Genomic DNA, 21,432 nt, shown 5'->3' on the forward strand with positions numbered 1-21,432 from the left:
GTCACCAGGTGAAACTGCACCAGATCCACTTTGCAGTTTCTTTTGTCACTATCAGATTGCCTTGGCAACTCATATTTTGCATTTTACTCATCAACTTGTCTGAAAACAAACCCTAACTAACTGCTAACCATTAGTAAAACACAAACCAGAAACTGAGAAAGCTGTGACTTACTGCTACTACCAGCACAGGACCACATACCTCTGTGCAGCCAATTTCATGCTAGTGATTGCCGGCAGCCTTTAGAAACCAGTCTCCAACCAGTTGCGGAATACACTCTAGTGATTTCCAGAGGGTCACTAACCTGTCTCCAGATATGGTGAATGGGATTTTAGCGGTTGATTTCACAGCGGCTTTCACCAGCCTCCATCAAACAACTCAGGTAATAGTGGAATACACATTTTTCTCTCATTGCCAGATGGTTTGCTAACTGTTCTTTAGGCCTGTGTGACTGGGGAGTGATCTTACCAACTTCTGATCATGTGAAAGTGGTATAGAGTTTCTCATCTAAAAACTTTGCAAGACAAAATAAAGCTCATTCCCCCATCTTTTTTTAAATCTTGAATTTCTTAGATGATGGTAGCAATTAAAGTTGTTTCCAAGCAAGAATTGCTATTTAGGTTTCTTAGCTTATTTGTGAACTACTTTCCCTCATTCTTGATAAATTTAACTAAGCACTTTATTTGTTCCTTTTACATAATTCTTTTAATCATAATATTACATGATTAAGATAATTTAGACTTGCACTGGTGCAGAAATAGCCCCTTTTTTCTCACAGTTTCCTTTCCAGACAGAACATGACCTCCCTCACTCAGGACATTGCCCTATTTTACATTCTGATCCAAAGAGCTTCAGCAAGTGAAGGCTGTGCCCTCATAAAAAAGTACTAGTGCTCTAGAACTCTCTCTATCCTACAGTATAATCTTAATCTCTGGGAAAAATTAACTCCACTTCACAAATGGATAAAAGGAGAGATTTTTAAAGTATCCCGAAGCTTCCTGTGCCATCTGACTTTGTAGTGGAAATGCTTTACAGTGCCAGGCTTTCACTCCAGCAGCTCAGTAGGAATCTAGAAGGCTTTTGCTATACAGTGGCTTTGAATTTCCCATAACAGGTTGGAGCTATTTGTAAAGGTACAGTAGTGCAGGAGATTTGCGAGGATAATGTAGCTCCAAGGTAGAAGCACTGTTATACAACTGAGAGAGCGGAACGGAGCTGGAGAGAGAGAAATTGTGTTTATTTTTCTCCTCTCATATAATATCACATTTTCAAAATGCGGTCGTCTTTGTGCACCAAAGAATACCTTTGCTTTATTTTGCAAAGGTATTCCTCCTCTCTCTCCACTCTCTCATATCTGTTGCCTAACGCCGCCCCTCCCTTCTCCCATCCCTTTGCTACTGTACATTATAACTCATCCGCTGCCACCCTCCCCTCAGTGCTGAAGCAGATCTTCCAACATTTATGAGTGGTTTTAGCTGCTCTCGTGGAGGAGGTGGTTGTTGGTTTTTTTGGCTTATTTTAGCTTCTCCAAATCCTCTCTGATGCAGCGCTCCACACAGCCAAACCAGAAGGAGGGAAATATTCTGCCACATTTAGAGGAAGACAGGGAGAATTCTTTCCAAATAAGTTAAGTGGTTCTGTGCAGTTTAGCTCAGTCCAAACAGGCATCAGACTGAATCTTTTATAAGAATTCCCTAACACAATCCGTAAAAGCGCTGACATTCTTGGGAAGTGTGGGCTGGCGATGCTCTCAGCGATGGGAAACAAACTAAGACGTAGCATTAAAATGCAGAAGTGTGTTTGTGTTCGATCAAGGCAACTCTAAGGGCAGTATCGCTCGTCAGATTCTAAACAGCCTCATCTTGTTGTCAGAAGTGACAGTCATGAAACTTTTAGACACCAAGCAGCTCAAACCTGAGGAGTATTAATAATCAATGGTTGCTGCCTTGGATTCCAAATCCATGCATATTTCTTACCATATTAGAATGAAAATATAGTGTGTTTGTGCAATAATAGGCACATTCTTAATTGTTAATGAAGGCTGAAGAGTTTCTCTTGATGAAGAAAATGCATATTTCTTAACCTCTTTTCTGACTTTCCAATTATATTTTAATAAAACGACTGATCATTAGAGCTGTTTGTTTTTAATTAACATGATAGCTTGCCCACCCATTTACAATGTATGTGTGCTGGTTTTTGTGTTTGAAGTTGTGCGAGAGTTCAAATGGCATACCTATAGTAAGTAATCTCTGAAAGAGGATTATCCCTGCCAGTGTATGTTTGCATATTCATGTGTGTCCTTGTGTTTCTGTGCGCAGTCAGTTGTTTCCCTGGCAGCGATTTCTGTCTATATAGTTTCTCTGTATATGGAAAGGATTGCAGGGTCATGGCTGGTGCTGACATACACATGGAAATACATGCACGTTTTAATTAAACGGACAAAAGTTCTGCTCTACAGTTTAATGTAAGACAGTAACTTCTTGATGTAAACTAAAAAAGGACTTTTTTGGTTACTATTGTTCTGTTTGTTTAATGTTGTTACACTACTATATTTAAATACCTTATTGCTGTAAGTTTAATGCTGTTTTTAAATTAAGTTTTTCTTGTTCAAAATCGGGCTTTTGGGAATTTAAGCAAAGTAAATCATTATAGCAAAGAGCCTGTACTATCTCACTGAACGGTATAAATGCATTTTCCTGTTACAGCAGGCCATTTGATAGGATGACATATATTTATGTTTGAGTAAATTAAATGCTACTTAAAACCACTTAAAACTGTTTTTTATTTTATTACAATGCTAGCGATTTTCTTTCTTTTATATGCAGGAAAAGCCCTGATGTGCTGACCAGGCTCTCAGACTCACCTTATGTTTATTTTATTTCTTTTCTTGAATAAGAAGTGAAACTAATAGCATTACTGTATGTTGTGATGAATATGTTACTTTACAGTATCTTCTGAAGTTTGTAGCAGTACAGTATCGTTGTTACATGTTACAGTATCGGATGACCTTTGCAGTCCTGTGTACCTGGCGATGTTTGACAATGTCTCCAAGGTAACGGCTTTTGACACCTCAGGGCCCTCTTGTGCCTGTAAGTTTATATTCAAGGGCCCTTGGGTGACACTGAACCCAGGAATGATGTCATCAGCTCCGGCACTACTGTTACTGAGCCCAGTTGTATGTTACCAAGGGCCAAGCTGTTTTCCATGCAAGCGACAGACTTGCTGCTATCTTGTTACGAGGACGACCAGCTGTCCTCCGCGCAGCAGACTCACAGGCCCGTATTTCTTCACTCTTTTTTCATTATGCTCGGAGTTAGAAACAAATCCATTGCTGCTATTAGAGTTTAATTTTTGGCACTATTGCCAATACCACATAACGCCCTTGATATAACGTTAAAGCACACCTTTATGCGAATAAGATAATAACCCTAAAAGTCCTCATCCAGGCATCCATCCAGCTAATTTTGTGATCAGATGATAAATCAGATAAACTGTTGCTGGTAGGGCACTGGTTTGTGTGAAGCAGGTGATTCATGTGCCCTTAAGGCTAATGCAGAGTCCCAGGTTGGAATCTGCCTCGAGGCCCCTGATCTTTCTCCCAGCTTTCTACTCTCCTGTCCACTGTCTTCTCACAACAAAGGGGAAAAGGGCAGAAATGTATTTGGGGGGGGGGGGGGGGGGGGGGGACCTAAACAAGCAACCTGCCCTTGTAGTTCTATGAATCCGTTGCATTCGCACATTTTCAGTATTTTGTATTGAAGTTATTGAATCTGCTTTAATCCTTGTTTGTTTTTATTTTCATATCACCTTAAATATGATAAATGTTGTACAAATATTATATATTATTATGTAAGTATATATAATTTAAAGCATGTGTTTGGTGCATTTTATTGACAGTTAGTGACTAGTGTGGTTTTCCTGAAGTTGAATGGCACACAACAAATATCTTAAAACCTGTCATATATAATGTGAAATCAACCATCTGCATTACCTCAGAACATGAATTGTAATGTTGCCTGTTTTTCTATAGCACCAGCAGCAACATCCATGTAATTTCTCAGAGGCTATAATATGCCTGATCTCAACTGTAACCCAAGACCTTATTTACTTAGCAGACAGAAAATAGCCAGCTAGTGTGTGTGTGACTGCGTGTGTTAATACGTCTACACACACACACACACAATACACTGCAGATAGATAGATAGATAGATAGATAGATATTGTACAATGTCAGGCTCCTATCAGTACAGCTACATTATCACTCATATAATGTTATTGGAGATAAGAGAGGAAAGAAGTTCTTCTTTGCCCCACATTATCTATTTTCTGTCACGCACCTTTCCGCCTGACTTTCAGGCACATCCGTTTAAAATCGCTTACCCAAACGCAGGAAGTAATGGTCGCACACACTGACTCACAAACACACTGGTAGCATTTAAGGATAAGCAGGAACACAGCGTAGGGGTTTAGGCTGTACTCCTGCTGTCACTGTGATGAGGAGAGGAGAGAGTGTTTTCTTGCAAATCTTGATTTTTTTTTTAAACCTCTTCTTCCGGTAGGATTACCTCCAATTACCTCTCCCTCTCTCTCTCTTGCTCCCTTTCTTCTCTCCTTCCTGTTTACTCCAGTCCTGCTCTCATTCTCCATTTTTATCCCACCTGCTGTGTCAGTCTCTCTCCCCTGTCCATTTCTCCTGTGATGCGGCAGTAAGACAGTATCATTATTTTGACTTGCAGCGGGGAGTGGATAATGTGTAGGCCGATCTGCCTCTCTAATTCCTGCTATTTGTATCAATTTGTAGTGGCACACGTGCTCGTTCACACAACAGTGGGCCTCGTGGGAGCGTGTGACATGCATTGACATTGTTGTTTGTGATAGTGGCTATTAATTAGCAAGAGTGGCAGGTAAGACAAAGAGATAAAGCAAAAAGGAGTTGGGGGGGGAGAAAGAAAGCAAAAGAAAGCATAATTTTCAGGCAGTGTCAACACCTTCATTGGAGCTGCTGCACGTGGTACTTCACTGCAACACCAGCTCTTTGATGCACTATGTACTGACCAGTCACCAGGGGTGTAGTTCAAGGCTGAATACATTCAAATTTTGGAACGAAAAAGAAGGACGTCCGCCTTTTGATGTCGCATCAGCATCAACGTGACAGGAATAGAATGGACTTTGCTTTGGATGTGTGACAAGTCATAATGTATGCCCACTCATTCTTCAGACAGGATGGATAGGCAGATGGTATTGATCCACACACACGCAGACACACACACGCAAACTTCTATATATGAAATAGTTGTCATGCTGTGGTTTTTATGCCAGTTTCTTTTCTAAATCTTCAGTTGGCTATTTTGTAATTGAATGTGTTTGATCTAAATTTTTAGCATCATATAATTTGAATTGAATTTACAGTATTGTTAAAAAAGACAGTACTGGGAAACAAAGTTTACTCCATCCAAGCACTTTGATTCTTTTTAGCCATTCTGTTGGAGATTTGCTGCTGTGCTTGGCATCATTGTCTTGTTGCATGACCCATGTAAATGTTATGGCCTCACATTAGAATACTTGTCTGCTCTTGTCTGTAAAAGGACGCTATTGCAGAAGTCTTGCGGTTTGTTCAGATGCAACTTTGCGAACTTAAGCTGTGCTGCCACGTTCCCTTCAGATAGAAAAGAGGCTTTCACCTGGCAGCCCTTCTAAACAAGCCATGCTTGTTCAGTTCAGTCTTTTTCTAATTGTACTGTCATAAACTTAACCTGTAACATGCTAACTGACGCCTGTAAAGTCTGAGATGTAGTCTGACCTTGGGGTGAATTTGCTGAGACATCCGCTCCCAGGAAAAATGCGGCTTTGTGTTTACACACACCTGAATGCTCCAGACCTGCAAACATCTGTTTTTATAGATAATCAATAATTAAAGTGCGTTTAATTAGCAGCACCTGACTGCTCCTTACCCTCTTAATTCTTGTGGAAGCAGTGAGAGTGAACTTCAGTCATAGGACTGAAAAAAACCCTCCTTTTTATATGATTGTAATATATAAATTTAGAATGGTCTGAAGTAGCTGCTCTGATCCTGAATTTAGAATTAGTTCCAAAGTGCTAGAAATCTTTTTTTTCCTAATTGCATGACCTTTTCAGAGGCTTTTATTTATTTTTTCACAAGGACTAAATTAGGACATCTCAAAACGCTGTGCTATCGACCATTAATTTAGGACCGTTATCAGCCATTTTCTGTGATTACTTAGCCAGAAAAGGAATATTTTCTGTCAGGAATAGCCTCGCTATGATCATCATAGCTTATCAGTGTCAAGCTAGATCTGTGCTAGATGTGCTGTGAGTGTGATACTGTATCTCTATCATTTGGCGAGTGTTAAAATGCTGGTGTTTGTGGTGCAGATAAATCCTAAGCCCCACAAACACCATCCAGCGGATTTATCCCTGCCAGTGTCCTTTGAAAGTACGCCAGGACCATTTATTTGTGTGTTTCATCTGGCACATTCCTGTTGTACCTGCATCTAACCACACAGTGGTAAAAAGAAAGAGCTGGCGGGTATATATGCATGGAGATTTCTGCATGCCTTTGAGCCGAGCTGTCACAAAATTAGAGCCACAACAAACTAGATTATAGCTCGCCACAATCAATCGCCATATTACAAGACACAGCTAATAAGCTGGCCATGGGAGCAAGCCACAGTGACCCTTTAGATCAGCGGTCCCCAACCCCCGGGCCTCGGACCGGTACCGGTCCGTGAGTCGTCTGGTACCGGGCCGCGAGAGTTGAGGCTCAGGTGTGAAATGTGTGGTTTTCAGGGTTTTTATCGGTTTTCAGCGTTATTTTGTTATCGTTAACTCTGTTTCCCTGGGTCTTTTCACGTGTGTTATGAATAACTCTTCTATTTTTCAGTAGTGGTACTAGTTTTATTTTGTTGTATATTTCTGCGACACCTTAAAGGCAGGTCCGTGAAAATATTGTCAGGCATAAACCTGTCCGTGACGCAAAAAAGGTTGGGGACCGCTGCTTTAGATGATATTTACATATGCACAGAAAAAACCCCAATAAAATATAATAACATATAAGAAAATATGAAAAGTTTATATGGAAAATTTGAAGTAAAATTGAGTAAAGGGGAACAATATTAATTACATTTTTTTACAGAACAAAGAAACAATAAAGAGTAGAAATCCTCTTTCATTTTACTTTAATGAAGCAATTTTGTTTTTTGTTGACTTTAATAATTAGGATATTTATTTATTTCTTGCCTCTCTATAAAAATAACTACGAGTTGCATTAAAATAGCTATTGATCGCAAACTTGAATTAGCCAGATGCTTTGTATGGTTTGCCAACGAGCTGTCATTCCAGTCTCATATAACACTATGTGAAGGGATGATCCTCTACTCCAACCCTAATGCTGCACACACACAGTGTCCCACTGCGGTTGGTTTCATGCCAAACCCAACATCACAGCAAGGTTGAAAAGTGCCACCAGCTACTAACCACCTGGTAGCAGGGATTTTTTTTTCTTGCCTCTCGCCTTTATTTAGACAGCACAGCAGAGATAGGCAACGGGGGGGGAAAGGGGAACAGGGAATGACAAGCAGCAAAGGTCTAGCTGAGTGGGAGTTTATCCTGGGACTCTGAGATAAAGGGCATTTTAGCTCATTTGGTATGCATCTTGACTACCCTACAATCGACCCTAAATGATTACACTTTGTTAATCAATCAGTTTAACAACCTGGTAGCTGCTGCAGGTCGACCAAAAAGTACTTTTCATTGAAGCCATTTTACTGTTTTTAATGACAGTCAGCTCGAAGCGGCTAAACTAACTGTGATGGCTAAATTCCAAACCTAATGCTACACCCTTAGTCAGTGCACTGTATTACAGCTGTACTCCAAGCATAATGCTAAGTCACGGTATTATGGCTTCACTCCAAGCAAATATTGTAACCCCAGCCAGTGTATTATATCGCTGTTCAAAGCCAAATCCCAACTGCTGTCATTCTCTCTTTCACTATCACTCTCTTGATTAGAAGCTCTGCAGCCAGGGCTTTGTTTGGGGTTGCAACAAACACATAAGCTCACAGTCAGATCCTGTGTATGCTTATGTGTGTGTGTGTGTGAGAGAGAGAGAGAGAGAGAGAGAGAGAGTAGGAATTAACTGATACCTTCTTGTGTGCAAGTGTGTGTGTATGTGTCAGAAGAGTCTCACAGTCTGCTGGGATGGTGGAGGCCTGGAGGCACCATATGGTCTCCGTGTCGCTCATAGACCCCTCTGTTCTCCTCTTTCGCCTCTCCTCCTTCTTCCTCACTGTCTGCTCTCTTTCACTACGCCTCTTTGATCTCACATCTCTCTTCCTCCTCATCTCTACTCCCCACTGTTTCCCTGTTTTTTCTTGCTCCCTGTATTTCACTTTGTGTCACTCATATTTTATATTCTCCCCCTCTAGTTTGTTTTTAAGTCTTGAACTCTTTAGCTGTCGTGTCTAAACTCTTTTAGCCATTTTAGCCATTTTTCTTTAACGTTTCTTGATGGTGTAGTGTAACTATTTAGAGTATTTCTGGATTTTGGTCAAACTTGTGGAGTGCATGGTTTTCTAGCTCGTATATTCACCAGGGAATATAAAAGTCCAGATAGATATCTGGGTTGTTACCATACAAGAATTTCGAACTTGATACCGATACCCAGAAAAATACTTAACAGCGTTTTCAATACCACAAGAGGGATTGTTTTTAAAGTAATGTGATAGTGGTTTGTGCAAAGTGCATGGCATGAACCATGCAGCTGGGTTTATGTCTTGTCTTCTGGTGGTTTGGCATCATATTTTCAGATGATCAAATAGAGTTGATAAAGTAGGCTGCCACTGTTTCGGTGTAGTTGCTGATAAACTTTTCTTTCCTTTAATCTGAGACTTTAAGAGAAACATAACATTTTTTAAAGGACAAATAATTGTGTTATCCTGTTAAATTAACATTGCCAGTTACAGCTGAGCAGGCCTGATAATGTTTGTTGCCTAGCTTGCACATTATCATTAGCCATAGCTGCTAGCCACTACCTTAATGATAATGGCAGCTAATGTGGGGTAATTGCTAATACTTAAACAGCTTGTTAGCGTGTGTGCTGGCCAGGTTGTGATAACGGTTCAATGAAAATGGGGGGAGTTCTGTGTCAATATAATGAAGGCGGCACTGTTGATATCAGCGTTGTTGCAAATAAATATCTAATTCTATAGTAATTTTAGTGTCAGTTAGTATCCGAGTATCAATTTTCCAGACAAAAAGGGTAAAGCATTTAAATGCATTTTTGCATTTGATAATTTTATTTGGCACAACAACTGCAAAACACCCACAAGATGTCTGCCACAGCCTCCATCCATCAAGGCCAAAACTAGCAGACGCTGAAGAATACAAACACTTCCCAAAAGTCTCTCTCCATTTTTCTTCTTAATCCATTTTCTGTCCTTTGAACACACCGTTCGGGTTCTTCAGCATTTTGCAGTTCATGCAGAATTATAATGACAATTCAGTGGAAACACGTCAAATCCTCCCTGTCAAATTCTAGCTCTGAATGAACTTCTTCAGCAACACGCGGGCTTCATGATTTGATTGTCATTGCTGGCGCTGATGTAATGAAATTCTTACTGCTTCCTACTCTCGATATATCCGTTTCTCAGTAAGTTATATAGTATATGTATGCGTGTGAATTACAGCCTCAGTGGAGAGAGCAGAGGGAGATTCTTTGCTTTGCAAGAGACATACAGAACAACATTGAAAAAGCAGAGGGAAGACAGAGAAAACACCTGTTTTCAAAGAGTTTGGAAATATTTGTAGTGCACATTATGTGCCGATCAAGTACATTTATCTTAACTGAGAGAGAGCTTTGGCATCAACACAGCGTGCTTCTTTTTGATTCAGTGTAATTGCAAGGAAAGGCTCTGAGACATTTGATGACAGATAGAATATTTTAGAGGAATTACTATTCCTGAACAGCTTAGAGTAGACCCTACAGCAAATATGCTACTAAAGCTTACACAGGCATCCAAGTTAAACTGATTTGAATTAAATACGGAGATGAGAGAAGGTTGGAGAAAATGTAAAGTGCAGGTAGAGAGACAAAGGAAGGTACTGGTATGGAGACAACGAGCAGCTCAGAGGGAGGCATATCTGTTGACTTAGCGTTTCGGTGTGGGTGTTTGGAGGTTCTGACAGATAGTGTTGCCCTGTTATTTAGTGTCCTCGGTGTTACACAGCAGTTTGTGGGGGCGTCTTTTTTTTTTCCCCCAGACACCTCAGGACCAATAATACCTTACCTCGCCAACAGGAAGACAAAGATCCCTGTTCTCTTAGTCTCTCTCTTTTGTAAAGCCATTCATTTACAGCATGTGCTCCTTCAGCATGCGCATGATGTAAAACAAAAGAGGAAAGGAGTGCCCTTGTGTTTGCCTATTAGCTGAAAAATTGGCTGGAATCTCTCAGAGAGTGAGAACCATTTGTGCCACTGTCTGCTCCACAACACACACACACACACACACACACACACACACATACGCATACAGCTGTCCTATCTGTTGCTATGCCACCCGACTTCTGATGGATTTTTGTTTTGACTGAGTGTACCCGCAATATGAGACGAAGGGGGAAAAAAAGAAAAAAGATAATGGGTCCAAAGAGATTTGGATGCAGGGATGGACAGGAATAAAAAGAAGAGGCAAAGGGTGACAGGTGAAAAAAGGAGTGAGATGCAGAAAAAACAAAGACAATAAGTGAAAGGAAAGGAAATCTTGGTTCGGAAAGGAAACGATAGGGTGAATTAAAGAAAGAAAATATCATATCACTACATCTCACTGGCTGGATTAATACAGTAATGTGGCATTTCTGTGGAAGCCTTGGCACGTGGCCACAGTATGCTCAGTGCCCTTGTCCTTTGAGTGTGCGCATGTCCGTGGGTATGTGTGTGTTCAATCATGCTGGCATGCAAATATTAGCAGCTGTCAAAACAGACAGTGTTCCTCCTTTCATGCATAGTTTGGAGTACAATAGACGTGAATAAAATAGACTGGAGTTGAGTAGGAGAGGAACAGCATGTTTTCCTCTCTTCTTGTTTTTTTTTTTTTTTCATAATCTCACTCAATTTTGTCCCTATTAATCTGCTCTTTGTTTTCTTGACTCACCTGGTTTGGCCAAGTAGCAGTGGTAGATAGTGGCACTAGCTGGGGGAAGGCCAGTGCCCCCGGGGGGGTGGGTGTGGGGGGGCATGACAGAGCACTGCGGCCTTCCTCTGATGGAGGGACGGGACTGTGGAAGCGGTGTCAAGGCGCCATGAGTGAGGCTCCCAACAATGTGGTGAATGTGAAAAATCACACCAAATCACCTGAACAGACAGAGAAAAGACAAATATGACAAACACATCCACAATCCAACCTCAAATCCTGATCCCGAGACCGTATCGCATCGATTTGTTATCTCACGGGTTGCCAAAACCCCCGTGCAAACATGCATGCGCACTCCCATATGCCGTCAGCAGTGAAGGCTAAAGCAGCAGGATACTGTGTGTGTGCGAACACTCATGTTTGTGATACATTAAAAGTGTGCTTCTGCGTTTGCACCTATCCTGGCAAGTGTGCATATTTATGTATGCGCATGCAGTCATCACAAACCACTGGTACATAATAGACATAAATACCACATGTTTTTTTCTTTTAGTCTACACAATCATTTTGCCTTTAATGCAGACAGACCCCCTAGTGCTAACTGTCTGGCACAGAGAGACAAAGTGTGAATGACACAGAGGGAAATGGGAAGACAACCGTGAGAGAGAGACAGAGAGATGGATAAATGTTGAATCTGTAAATTACAGCAAAAGTGGGAGGGAAGGAAAAGAAGGGATGAATGGAAAGAATAAACAAGTGTAAGTGTTATTGTGAGGCTACAGAACTACCCTTGAGCAAAGACAGCAAAAGGTGATATAATGCTGCTCATACTCTCTAAAGCTTCAGCTTGGCAAATCTATGGAAAAAAAAAATCAACAAAACTTTTAGCAAAGGAAACAGTGAAACTATCCTCATTGATTTCCTAATAGAGGCAGCAAATCTGCAGAACCTCCTCATTGCAGAATGCTGCAGAAAACATAGTTACATATCATGGTTTTTTTTTATATTTATATTGTTATGTGTTGCGTCTGTACCCTGGTCGAAGCACGAGTAAGTCTTTCCCCCATAAAGATGACATTTGATTTAATTAAAAACCAGTTTTGAAACTTCAGTATATGACATGATTTAACAATCATTAGAATAGTTTATGGGTTTTTCCAAAAGTAGCTGCATAGACAGTGACCACCCTCACTAACTTCTCATGCAAACCCAGTTATTTTGTTCTATAAGTGAGCATGAAATAGGTTAATGCCCCCAACTGGATGTGAAGAATGGACTGAGATTGGCTGAGCTGCCAGGATTCCTATAAACTTGTCTTTGTGGCCTGTTTGAGTTAGTCATAGAGCTAGATGTGTTGTTGTTTGGACTTGTAACTCTGTAAACTAATTTCAGTACAGTTTACTTTATATAGTACCAATTCACAGCAACCCTTGCCTTAGGATTTCTACAAAATTAGATAGATAACCACAATAATCAGGCATTCACCGGTAATCGAGCACTTGGTGAGAATGGGGAGGAAGAACTCCCTTTTAACAGGAAGAAATCAGAATCAGACTCAGGGAGGGGCAGCCATCTACCATGACCAGCTAGGTGGAAGAGGGGAAGAGAGGAAATGAGAGGAAAAAAGTTTATTGTATCAGTTCGATAGATGGACTGAAAAATGAATGACCTGTGTCAATTACATCACTGTAGTGAAACTTATCTCACATGCTTAAAAACAAAGTTTTCTTGTCACTGTTGAGTAATTGCAGTGAAAATAGGTCTTTTCAAGTGGGAAATTACCATAGGAGAAAGCTCTTATGACATGACTGACATGGTACAGTGTTGACTCATAACCCCCCTCCCCCCTGGGCCAATCAGAGTAATTTTGAAAATGCTAGAGTGTGCTGCTGTGAGATGTGCCTTTTTCCCAAAGTGTCATCACAACCCAATCAGCAGTGTGTGAAATATCTCACTAATGAGATTAGGCTGTTGTTTGATGGTTAGATGTTTGCAGGGAAAACTCAGGCCGACTTTTTCCACACGGTTCATTTCGCTATCGAGTTGAACAGAGGCAAAGGTGCATTTGCGCATGTGATTTGCACTCATTTGATGATGCGTGTGCAGCAACTGTTAATTTACACCTGTACTACCTTAAATAGCCATGTTAAGAAAAATAACCCGAGGTAGCTGGAGGATAATGTTGTTGTGTTGTTCAACTTTCTGTGCATGGAGGCTTACTTTGAGAAGTATTGGTCGATCAATGTGCTCCATCAGTCTGCTAATCAGTTGTTAGTACGATAATTGCAATTGGTTGTATATCAATACTAGGGGAGAGGAGAAAGAAGTGGTGGAGTCACTGAATTAGGTGGGATAATGAGGAAAGGAGATATAGTAAGAAGATAGTGATGAAAGGATAAAAAGAAAAATAGAGACTAGGCAGGCAATGCCAGAAGGAGTAGGGAGGTAAAAATAAGGGCAATGGGTGAAACAGGAAGCACATTAAAATTCTCCTGCACCACCTCTTTAGTGTTTTTGCGTGTGTGGGTTTGAGTTGTCCTATTTGTTGTATCATTATTGTCATTAGTACCTGGCAGACACTGAGGAAAATATAAAGCACTAAACTGATGTTTCTTTATTTATTTTGGTATGTTTTCTAATATTTCCACATTTATTCCTGTTTTTTTCTTTCTTTGTGACCTTCATTTATTCAGCATTCGTTTCTCTCCTCGTGGCTTTCATTCATTCCCTCTCTTCCTCTCGGTCCCTTTCTCTCCGTAACAAAGGAACAGAGGCATGCACCAAGGATATTCAGCAGATGGATTTCCTGCATGTGATTAAAGTCACATTAGCTCTGCTCTACTGGGAAATTTCAGTTGTTCTTTTTAACTGAGCACACGAGCTTCTTTTGGAAAACTCAGAAGCATTAATGAGCAATGGAGGGAACTTGAGAAATTCTGGAAGATTAATCTGTTTGGTTTAAGCTCTAAGCCGCAATTGTTTCATTTTTGATTTTGCTGGTAGGGTGTGACTTTAAAGCTACATTACCTTGGTTGATACTGTGACTGAGTGATTCAAATTTAACTCTCTACAATTAATTAACAACTGAAAACCAACAGACTCACCAAAATGTGGGTATTTCTGGATCCTTGCTTGTCTGAGCCCCCTATACAGCCTCGGCACAGCAGAATTCATATGTATATCATTTGAAGAGTGCATTCTTCAAAGATTTAACTTCATGCTTGTGAACTAATTTTCATTCAGATTGAATATTTCTGTGTGAAATAATTCTTATTTCCTTTTTTCACCTTTGGAACTGTAACTAGCGCCTGGGTTTTTATGTTGGCCATTTTTCAGATGATTCATGGCTCTGTTTATGTTTGGATTTATTCAAAGGAGGGAAAACAGTGCTTTTCTTTGCAAGCAAGAAAAACAATGAAATCATAAATTTTTCTAAATGGCTGCAAATACAGTGAAAGGAACTCACATCTGGTTATTAGACAAAGAGCGATTGACATTTTTTTTGGCCTCTCTTCTGCCGTTCATTAGCTTAAGGTTTGCCATTTTTAAACTACTTTGGAGGGAGGTACAAATATTTCAGCCAATATCGCCCTTTGGGCATCTTGACTAGTAAATTTAACTTTATTGATCGCACTGGCCAATTCTTATTTGTTCTGTTACATCAACAGTGCTGAAGACCTTAAAAGTGGAACAAACTGGGGAATAAATAACAAAACATTGCATTTCATCAGCAAGATCAGTAATAGTCCAGAATTTCACATGTGAAATAACATTTGAATTGTTAAAATGTGCAATTCATTCATGTTAAGCTTTGCCAAAATGTCATCGTGTGCCTATGTATGCTGGAACTGATGTATTGAAGGTGTAGCAGAAGGTCACCTCTGCAGCCACTTACTGGTGATGTGGCATCAAGCCTGCCAGGCTATTCTCAGAAACCTTTTTTTGACCTGGACAGGGGGCACCCAAAATCTACACATGCACCTATGCACGCATTTATATACATACACGTGTAAATACTTGGGTGTCAGAGTGACCCTGCCTATTGAGGAATCACGTAACACCTCCTCCCCTCCTCTCAGCTCCTCTTCTTCCTCTCCTCTTTACATTCTACTTTTGTCACTAACTCTTTGCTGTACTCACTCAGGCTGCAGTTGCATACCGCAGAGACTTTATGCAGGGGAACGTTTGACCACACGCCTTGGGGCAGACACATAATTCAGGCAGATTGTGTTTCTCCTCTCATTTATGGCAGGAGGTTGTTGATAGTGAGGAAGCGAGTTAACTTCATTCATGCTTGACAGGTTTATACTTTGTGATCTTGCTAATCAATTTCCAGGACATGCATATGTGTCCTCCACAAGATTATCAGCTCATGTAACAAAGCAACTTAAAGAATCGGAACAAACCTGATGTCTGAGTGATGTTTTTACAGTAGCTAGACATGTTTATTTTTTGCCATCTTGAGCTCAAACCATCCATGTCTTATGTCTCCATAGCAAATGTGCACAAATGCTTTAGGATGCAGAACAAATGGATAATGTACAACAAAGATACTCAGTGCTACAAGAGGCAGTAAGCAATAAATCAATTCTTTTCTACACTGTGGCCATCTGCAATGAGACAACTTAAACACCTTGACAAGAGCTTTAATCATTCGTGATATGTCATGTTAGTGGGTTCAGCTGGAGGTCATCCAGCTTCATTTCTATTTATCTGTGTGCGTTTATGTCTGTTTGGATGTAGGTGTGTAGATTTTGAGCAAATAGCCAAATTATTCACTTGAAACAGGGGTGTTAAACATAAGGCTCAGGGCATGCAAACCGGCCCACTGGATGATTTTGGAAAATAAGAGGGAGGGCATAAATTCTGGGCTTTAAATTGTATTTTAATAAGTTTTACAGCTTTTCTGGCTGATAAAGAGCTCCCACGTGGCCATCCATACTGGACCACAGTAATTAAGCAACAGATAAACTTGTGTACACAATTCTGTTTCTAACAGTGGGTCTACTAAACGTAAATGTAAAGCCAAACTTCTTCATATTGACAGAAAGGAGAGTTTCACCAGCCTGGCACACTCACGATCAAAGAGGGCTGGATGTGGCCCGCCATGTAAAATGAGTTTGACATCCCTGACTTAAAGCCATGCTTTTAAATCTCTTATATACACACACAGACATGCATACAAAAATAACAGGGAATACAAAATCATGAAAAACACTTGAGTGCAAATACATTGTTAAATGTGCGTGTAACCGTGCAGGTTGCTGACAAAGGCAGCGCCAAGCAGCCAAGCTCCCTAAATCAATTTTTAATGGCTTTGTTACACTGGAGAGGGAAGAGATTGGGGCAACATGGCACACATACACACGCCTAACCACACGCTGTACGAAAAGAGCAACGTACTGTATGTGTTGACAGGCGCATGGTACAGTTATATGTACAGATATATTATAACACATGCATGTAGGTATGCAGCCACATGTTGAACATTCATATGAATACCATTCTGTGCAAGAGTTGAATTTCACTGAACATATGCTGTTGATTTTAATAAGTATGGAACCGATATTACACCATGTCAAGGTCAAAGAAAATTCTTTCCAAGACAAAACTTTTTCAGACTTGTGTCCCTCAGCTGTGGATAAACAGAACCTGCTAAAGATGGTCAGTTATGCTTCAGATGGATTTGGACAGCTGACAGCTATTTTTATTTACACTCATTGTCTTGGTATTGTAACTGTATATTATGTCATGATTTTTTTTTTTTGCTTTCTTTACTTTTATTCTGTGTAAATGATCAGTTTTTGCTAATATCACATACAATCTTAGCTCGTCTCATTTTTTTTTGAACACCACCCAGATCTGACAGTAGCGTTTAGGAGTAAGAGGCTAAGAGTAAAATTTGTCATTAATTAAGTGCATCATTAATATCACCCAGACTCATTAAATCCTTTGCAGCTGATATTATCTAAATCATTTAATGAGTGGTTTCACATAAGCCCCCAGACTGGCCTCAATTGTTAGCCATGTTTCTTAGGAGACATACAAAACTAGTGCACCCACATAATCCATTAGTTTTATAATTGTTTTCTCTAGAATGATGTCAGAAGGTGTCTTTCGTTACTTGGAAAATAGTCCGTTTTCATTCATTTTTAACTAAAGCAGAGAGGCACAAAAGGGTGATGAAACCTCACACCTACTGCATGATCATACAATCACAGTGCAGCTATTGCAAGCTAATCACTCTTACATCACACCATCTGAAAAGAGATTAGAGCCCGTGAAGTGTTATAAAGCAGGTAAAAACAGCAACACACTACCCAGAGGCCTCTGAGTGAGAATTAACGCAATGGCATTTAATGGCATCTATCAAGGGCTCTACGTTGATTAATATTACATAAGATATTATGAAGGTCATGAAAAGAAAGTACTGAAGAAATGTTCAACAAAGTTTCCATTAAACTGTTGGAGCAGTGTAAGATCACAGCATGTAGAAGGTACAGTATAAAAAACAAGTAAGCATAGATCATTTCAAGAGTTAAAGCAGGTTTGCTTATATTCTGTACTGTGCATTAAGAAAGGGCTGCAAAAATAGCAGGATGATGTGCAGCGGTTGTGATGTACTGGCTAAAGTCAGACCTGTAGATCATGTGACTTTAGGTTATGCATGAGACTTTTGAGCAAGCAGCATTGTCCAATTGAAACAGTTTTGACTTTATAAGCTTTAGAGCATTTAACTTTAAAATCAGGAGGATGGATGTATGGATAATGGATGGATGCATGGATGGATGGATGGTTAGTTCTTTCACTAATTTGATTGGACTGAATATACACCTTCAGATACTTGTAGCAGTTAGTTTTTACTATATCTGTGGTTGGAGCATTTGGCATATTTACAAAGGCTACAGTGTATTTCCCAAAGGCTGTATCTCAATAGATGATTCATCGGGAGCCTCTTTACCAGCAACAGTTTCTATTCATTTATTTTGCAATCATTTCAGAGGGAATATCAGTTTCTTTACTGTTCTCTATCATCATATTATGAGATCTTTAGACCATAATATTTACTGTTCATGCCCACTAAGACACGTTTTATAATATGACAGCCAGATTTACTCTACAGCACTGCAGCACAGCAATAGTTTTTAAGGTATTTTCACAAAAAGGAAATGAAGGAATATCCTGTTATAGTAAACATGCCATGAATCATAACTCTCATACTTTTCTACTGCCCACCCCTGCAAGCTTTGGCCCAAAACCACATCCTAGGCATTCCTGTCAATGTGTAGTGTGTGTCCAGGAATCAGCCCGAGGGCTGACGTTTACGGCTTCCAGCTCCTCACAGCATGCACTTTTGGCCCCGTCTAAAATTCCCATATGTTTCAATAAAAACACAAATGTAATTTTCTTTCTTTCTGCAGTGTACTTTGTTTGACATTATAAATATTCAATTCCAGTCAAAAAAAAGAAGAAATGAATGAGTGGGGTGAACACCGTCAACCAGACTTACCTTTTGACCAAATATCTCGGACAGCACGAGCTTTATGGCTTTCTGCAATCAGCCATTCGTCCAAAAATATTATTTAAAAAAAAAGAAAAGAAATAAAGCTCAAAAATTTCTGACTGGACAAAAAAGATTGAAGAAAAGCTGTCACCACTACAACTAAGAAAATCCATACATTCAAGATCCTGGTCAGATGAATAATGTAAGATTAATCCTTCTCTCTGAATAAAGACAATTCCTCCAGCTTCCCTTCAACCCACCGATAAATTGTGAAGGGACGGATTGTGTAAAAAAAAATGATGAGGATTTTAGAAAAAAAACAGAGGTAAAGAAAGGCTTAGAGGAACAAGAGGAGGTAAGAGAGGCTAAGGTCCTCAGAGGGAGAGGGATGGAGATAGTTAATCCTTTTCTTAAGATCTGTTCCGTATATGAATGATATGTCCAGCGCTGTCCTGCTCGTTGGCTTGCGTGTTGCCGTGTGTCTGAGAGGCGTGAGTATGTGTGAAAAAGAGAGAGACGGTGTGTGTGTGTCTGAGAGAGATAGAAAGAGAGGCAACGGCGTTAGGTTGCTGGCGTCATGCGCTACCCCTTCTGTGTCGCTATGTTTGTGATTCCTGCACTCAGCACGCGTCGGAGCGTGTGTGTGTGTTTATCCATGGATGTACACTTGAGGGTTGTCTTTCCGGTGCGCCTTTGTTAGACTGTCTGTGTGTGTGTGTGTGTGTGTGTGTGTGTGTGTGTGTGTGTGTGTGTGTGTGTGTGTGTGTGTGTGTGTGTTTCGATACTCCCACCTCCCCCGTTTTTCTTTACGGTACGTGTGTGCAGCCGTGCATGTGGCAGGAGAATGTACGTGTGTGCGTGTGTGTGTGCCTTGTCAAATATAGTAACATTAGTGTATGCTGCCTCTGTCTGCCTGCAGCTCTCCCACAGTGACAGAGAGAAGAAGAGGGAGGTGGAATACAGAGTGCGTGATAATACGAACGAGTGAAAGCTGAAGGAGAGATAAGGGAAAATACAGAGCAAAAGAGTGAGGAGAAACTAGAGAGTGGAGTGGAAGGCATTGGGAGAAATGTGAAAGAGGGTGCGAAAAATAAATAAATAAGGAAGCTAGGTAGGAGAAAAGGGAGGCAGAGGACACGGTGGGATGAGGTTGATGGAAGGGGGACGGGAAGAAAGATTTGAGAGAGAAAGCTGTGGCGGTGGAGCGAGGGAGGATGCGAGAGAGAGAGAGGGAGGGATCAGCTGATTTCAGTAAAGATGAGAATCTCCCTCTGCCACATGGGCTTTTCTCCTCCCTCGATTTTTTTTCCTCCTCACGTCTCCCTCTCTCAGCTTTCATTTTCATCCTATTCCCTGTGGCAGCTCTCGTAACGGCTGTGTTTGTGTGTGCGCATGTGGCTGTATGAGCACATGCACTGGTGTGTGTGTCCTTGTTTACATCTCACGGACAGAACTGTGATCCTCATGAGATAAAGCAGTCCATTTTTAGGTAAATTAGATAGATTAAACTAGATAGGTTTATGCATGCCTGTGCAGTGTTTTGTGAATAATTGTGAGAAGCGTTTTGGTGGAAGATATCATTGACAAGTTTAAGACAGGTGGTAGTAAGACAGTATGTGGTTTGTAAAGCGGGAGTAGGGTATGAACTGGTGGGGCGACTGTGTGTTTGTTTGCACACAGCATATAACTACTTGGCCGCTTCCTCACATGGCTTGAATCATAGCTCTCTCACACACATACACACACACATTGTGCTGTTAATGAGCATGTGAATCGCTTGGCTCAGATTCAGTGTTCAAATGAGAGACGAGTTGTTTCCATAAGAAACTGAACCAAAATCGCTCATGAGCCAAGCGTCTTTTTCTCTCTCTTTCACTAAAGGGACTGGCATTGTTAACAGAGGGGGGTTTTCATCCTCTCTTTCTTTTCCACATGCTGGAAGCCACCGATGACTGATTTTTACTGTTTTTATTTGGCAAATATGGCCGAAATAGATATTATACACCAACCAGACCAGACCTCAGAGATGATCCTTAACTTTGACCTTTCTGGGAACAAATGGTCTAAAATTTCATGTTGAAGCTGCACCTGTCTTTGGATATTTCCAATAGAGCCCAGCTGATACAGGATTTTTAATACTGATGCTAATACCAATGCACTGATACTGATATTTGGTTATTCAAAAACCTGATATTCCAATACTGACCAATGATTTTTTTTTTTTATTTCAGACACATGAAATATAAAAAGATTTCCCTAACACTTATGTGTACTTATTAAGTTTAGTTTTTAGGCTCTGCAGACTCTTGGCCTTTGGTGGGCAAACTAGCTAATATGAGCTGATAATATCATCCCTCTAATAAAAAGAGTAGGCTCCAATTAGCAACATTCGAATAACTGTGCAATGCAAAGGACTGTGGAATATAAAGCTGATACCAAGTGCATTGGGCCACTCTGTGACATTTTTACAGTGTTAGACCTCACTCTAGAGACCAATTAACAAACCCCTGATAAGCTCCAGTTCTGTAATCTCCACCTGGTTGGTGAGTTGTTGCTGGGCGTGGCTAGATGAAATTGGTGGGAAAAAAATGCGCAAAAAAAACTTGTTTTGATTGCTTTAGTCTTTAGCAGATTTCCACAGATTGGTGTTTCAAATGTAAGATATTGACTTGAGTGCAAGTAGTCGCCAACTACTCGCCGACTGACAGTGAAAATGAAAAGCGTGACGCAAACCGAAAACAGAGGCTGTTTGCCTTCAAGGTAAAAGTCGCACTCTTTGAAATTCT

At 40.4% G+C, this 21,432-nt stretch overlaps 2 protein-coding genes across 11 annotated transcripts in view; one reads left to right on the top strand and one right to left on the bottom strand.

Annotated features, from left to right (window-relative positions):
* lrtm2a (leucine rich repeat transmembrane protein 2a) overlaps positions 1 to 20,927 on the bottom strand; it is a 30,518-nt gene extending 9,591 nt beyond the window's left edge. Inside the window, exons 1-2 of the mRNA XM_085137926.1 lie at positions 18,653 to 20,927; positions 11,164 to 11,363 (exon numbers count right to left, since the gene is read on the bottom strand). Of these exons, the coding sequence (XP_084994052.1) occupies positions 11,164 to 11,248 (85 nt within the window). The 5' untranslated portion in view covers positions 11,249 to 11,363; positions 18,653 to 20,927. The remainder of the gene's footprint in view (positions 1 to 11,163; positions 11,364 to 18,652) is intronic.
* cacna2d4a (calcium channel, voltage-dependent, alpha 2/delta subunit 4a) overlaps positions 1 to 21,432 on the top strand; it is a 110,038-nt gene that overhangs the window by 51,194 nt on the left and 37,412 nt on the right. The window lies entirely within an intron of this gene.

Source organism: Neolamprologus multifasciatus, chromosome 17, assembly GCF_963576455.1.
Source record: "Neolamprologus multifasciatus chromosome 17, fNeoMul1.2, whole genome shotgun sequence".
Lineage (NCBI taxonomy): Eukaryota > Metazoa > Chordata > Actinopteri > Cichliformes > Cichlidae > Neolamprologus > Neolamprologus multifasciatus.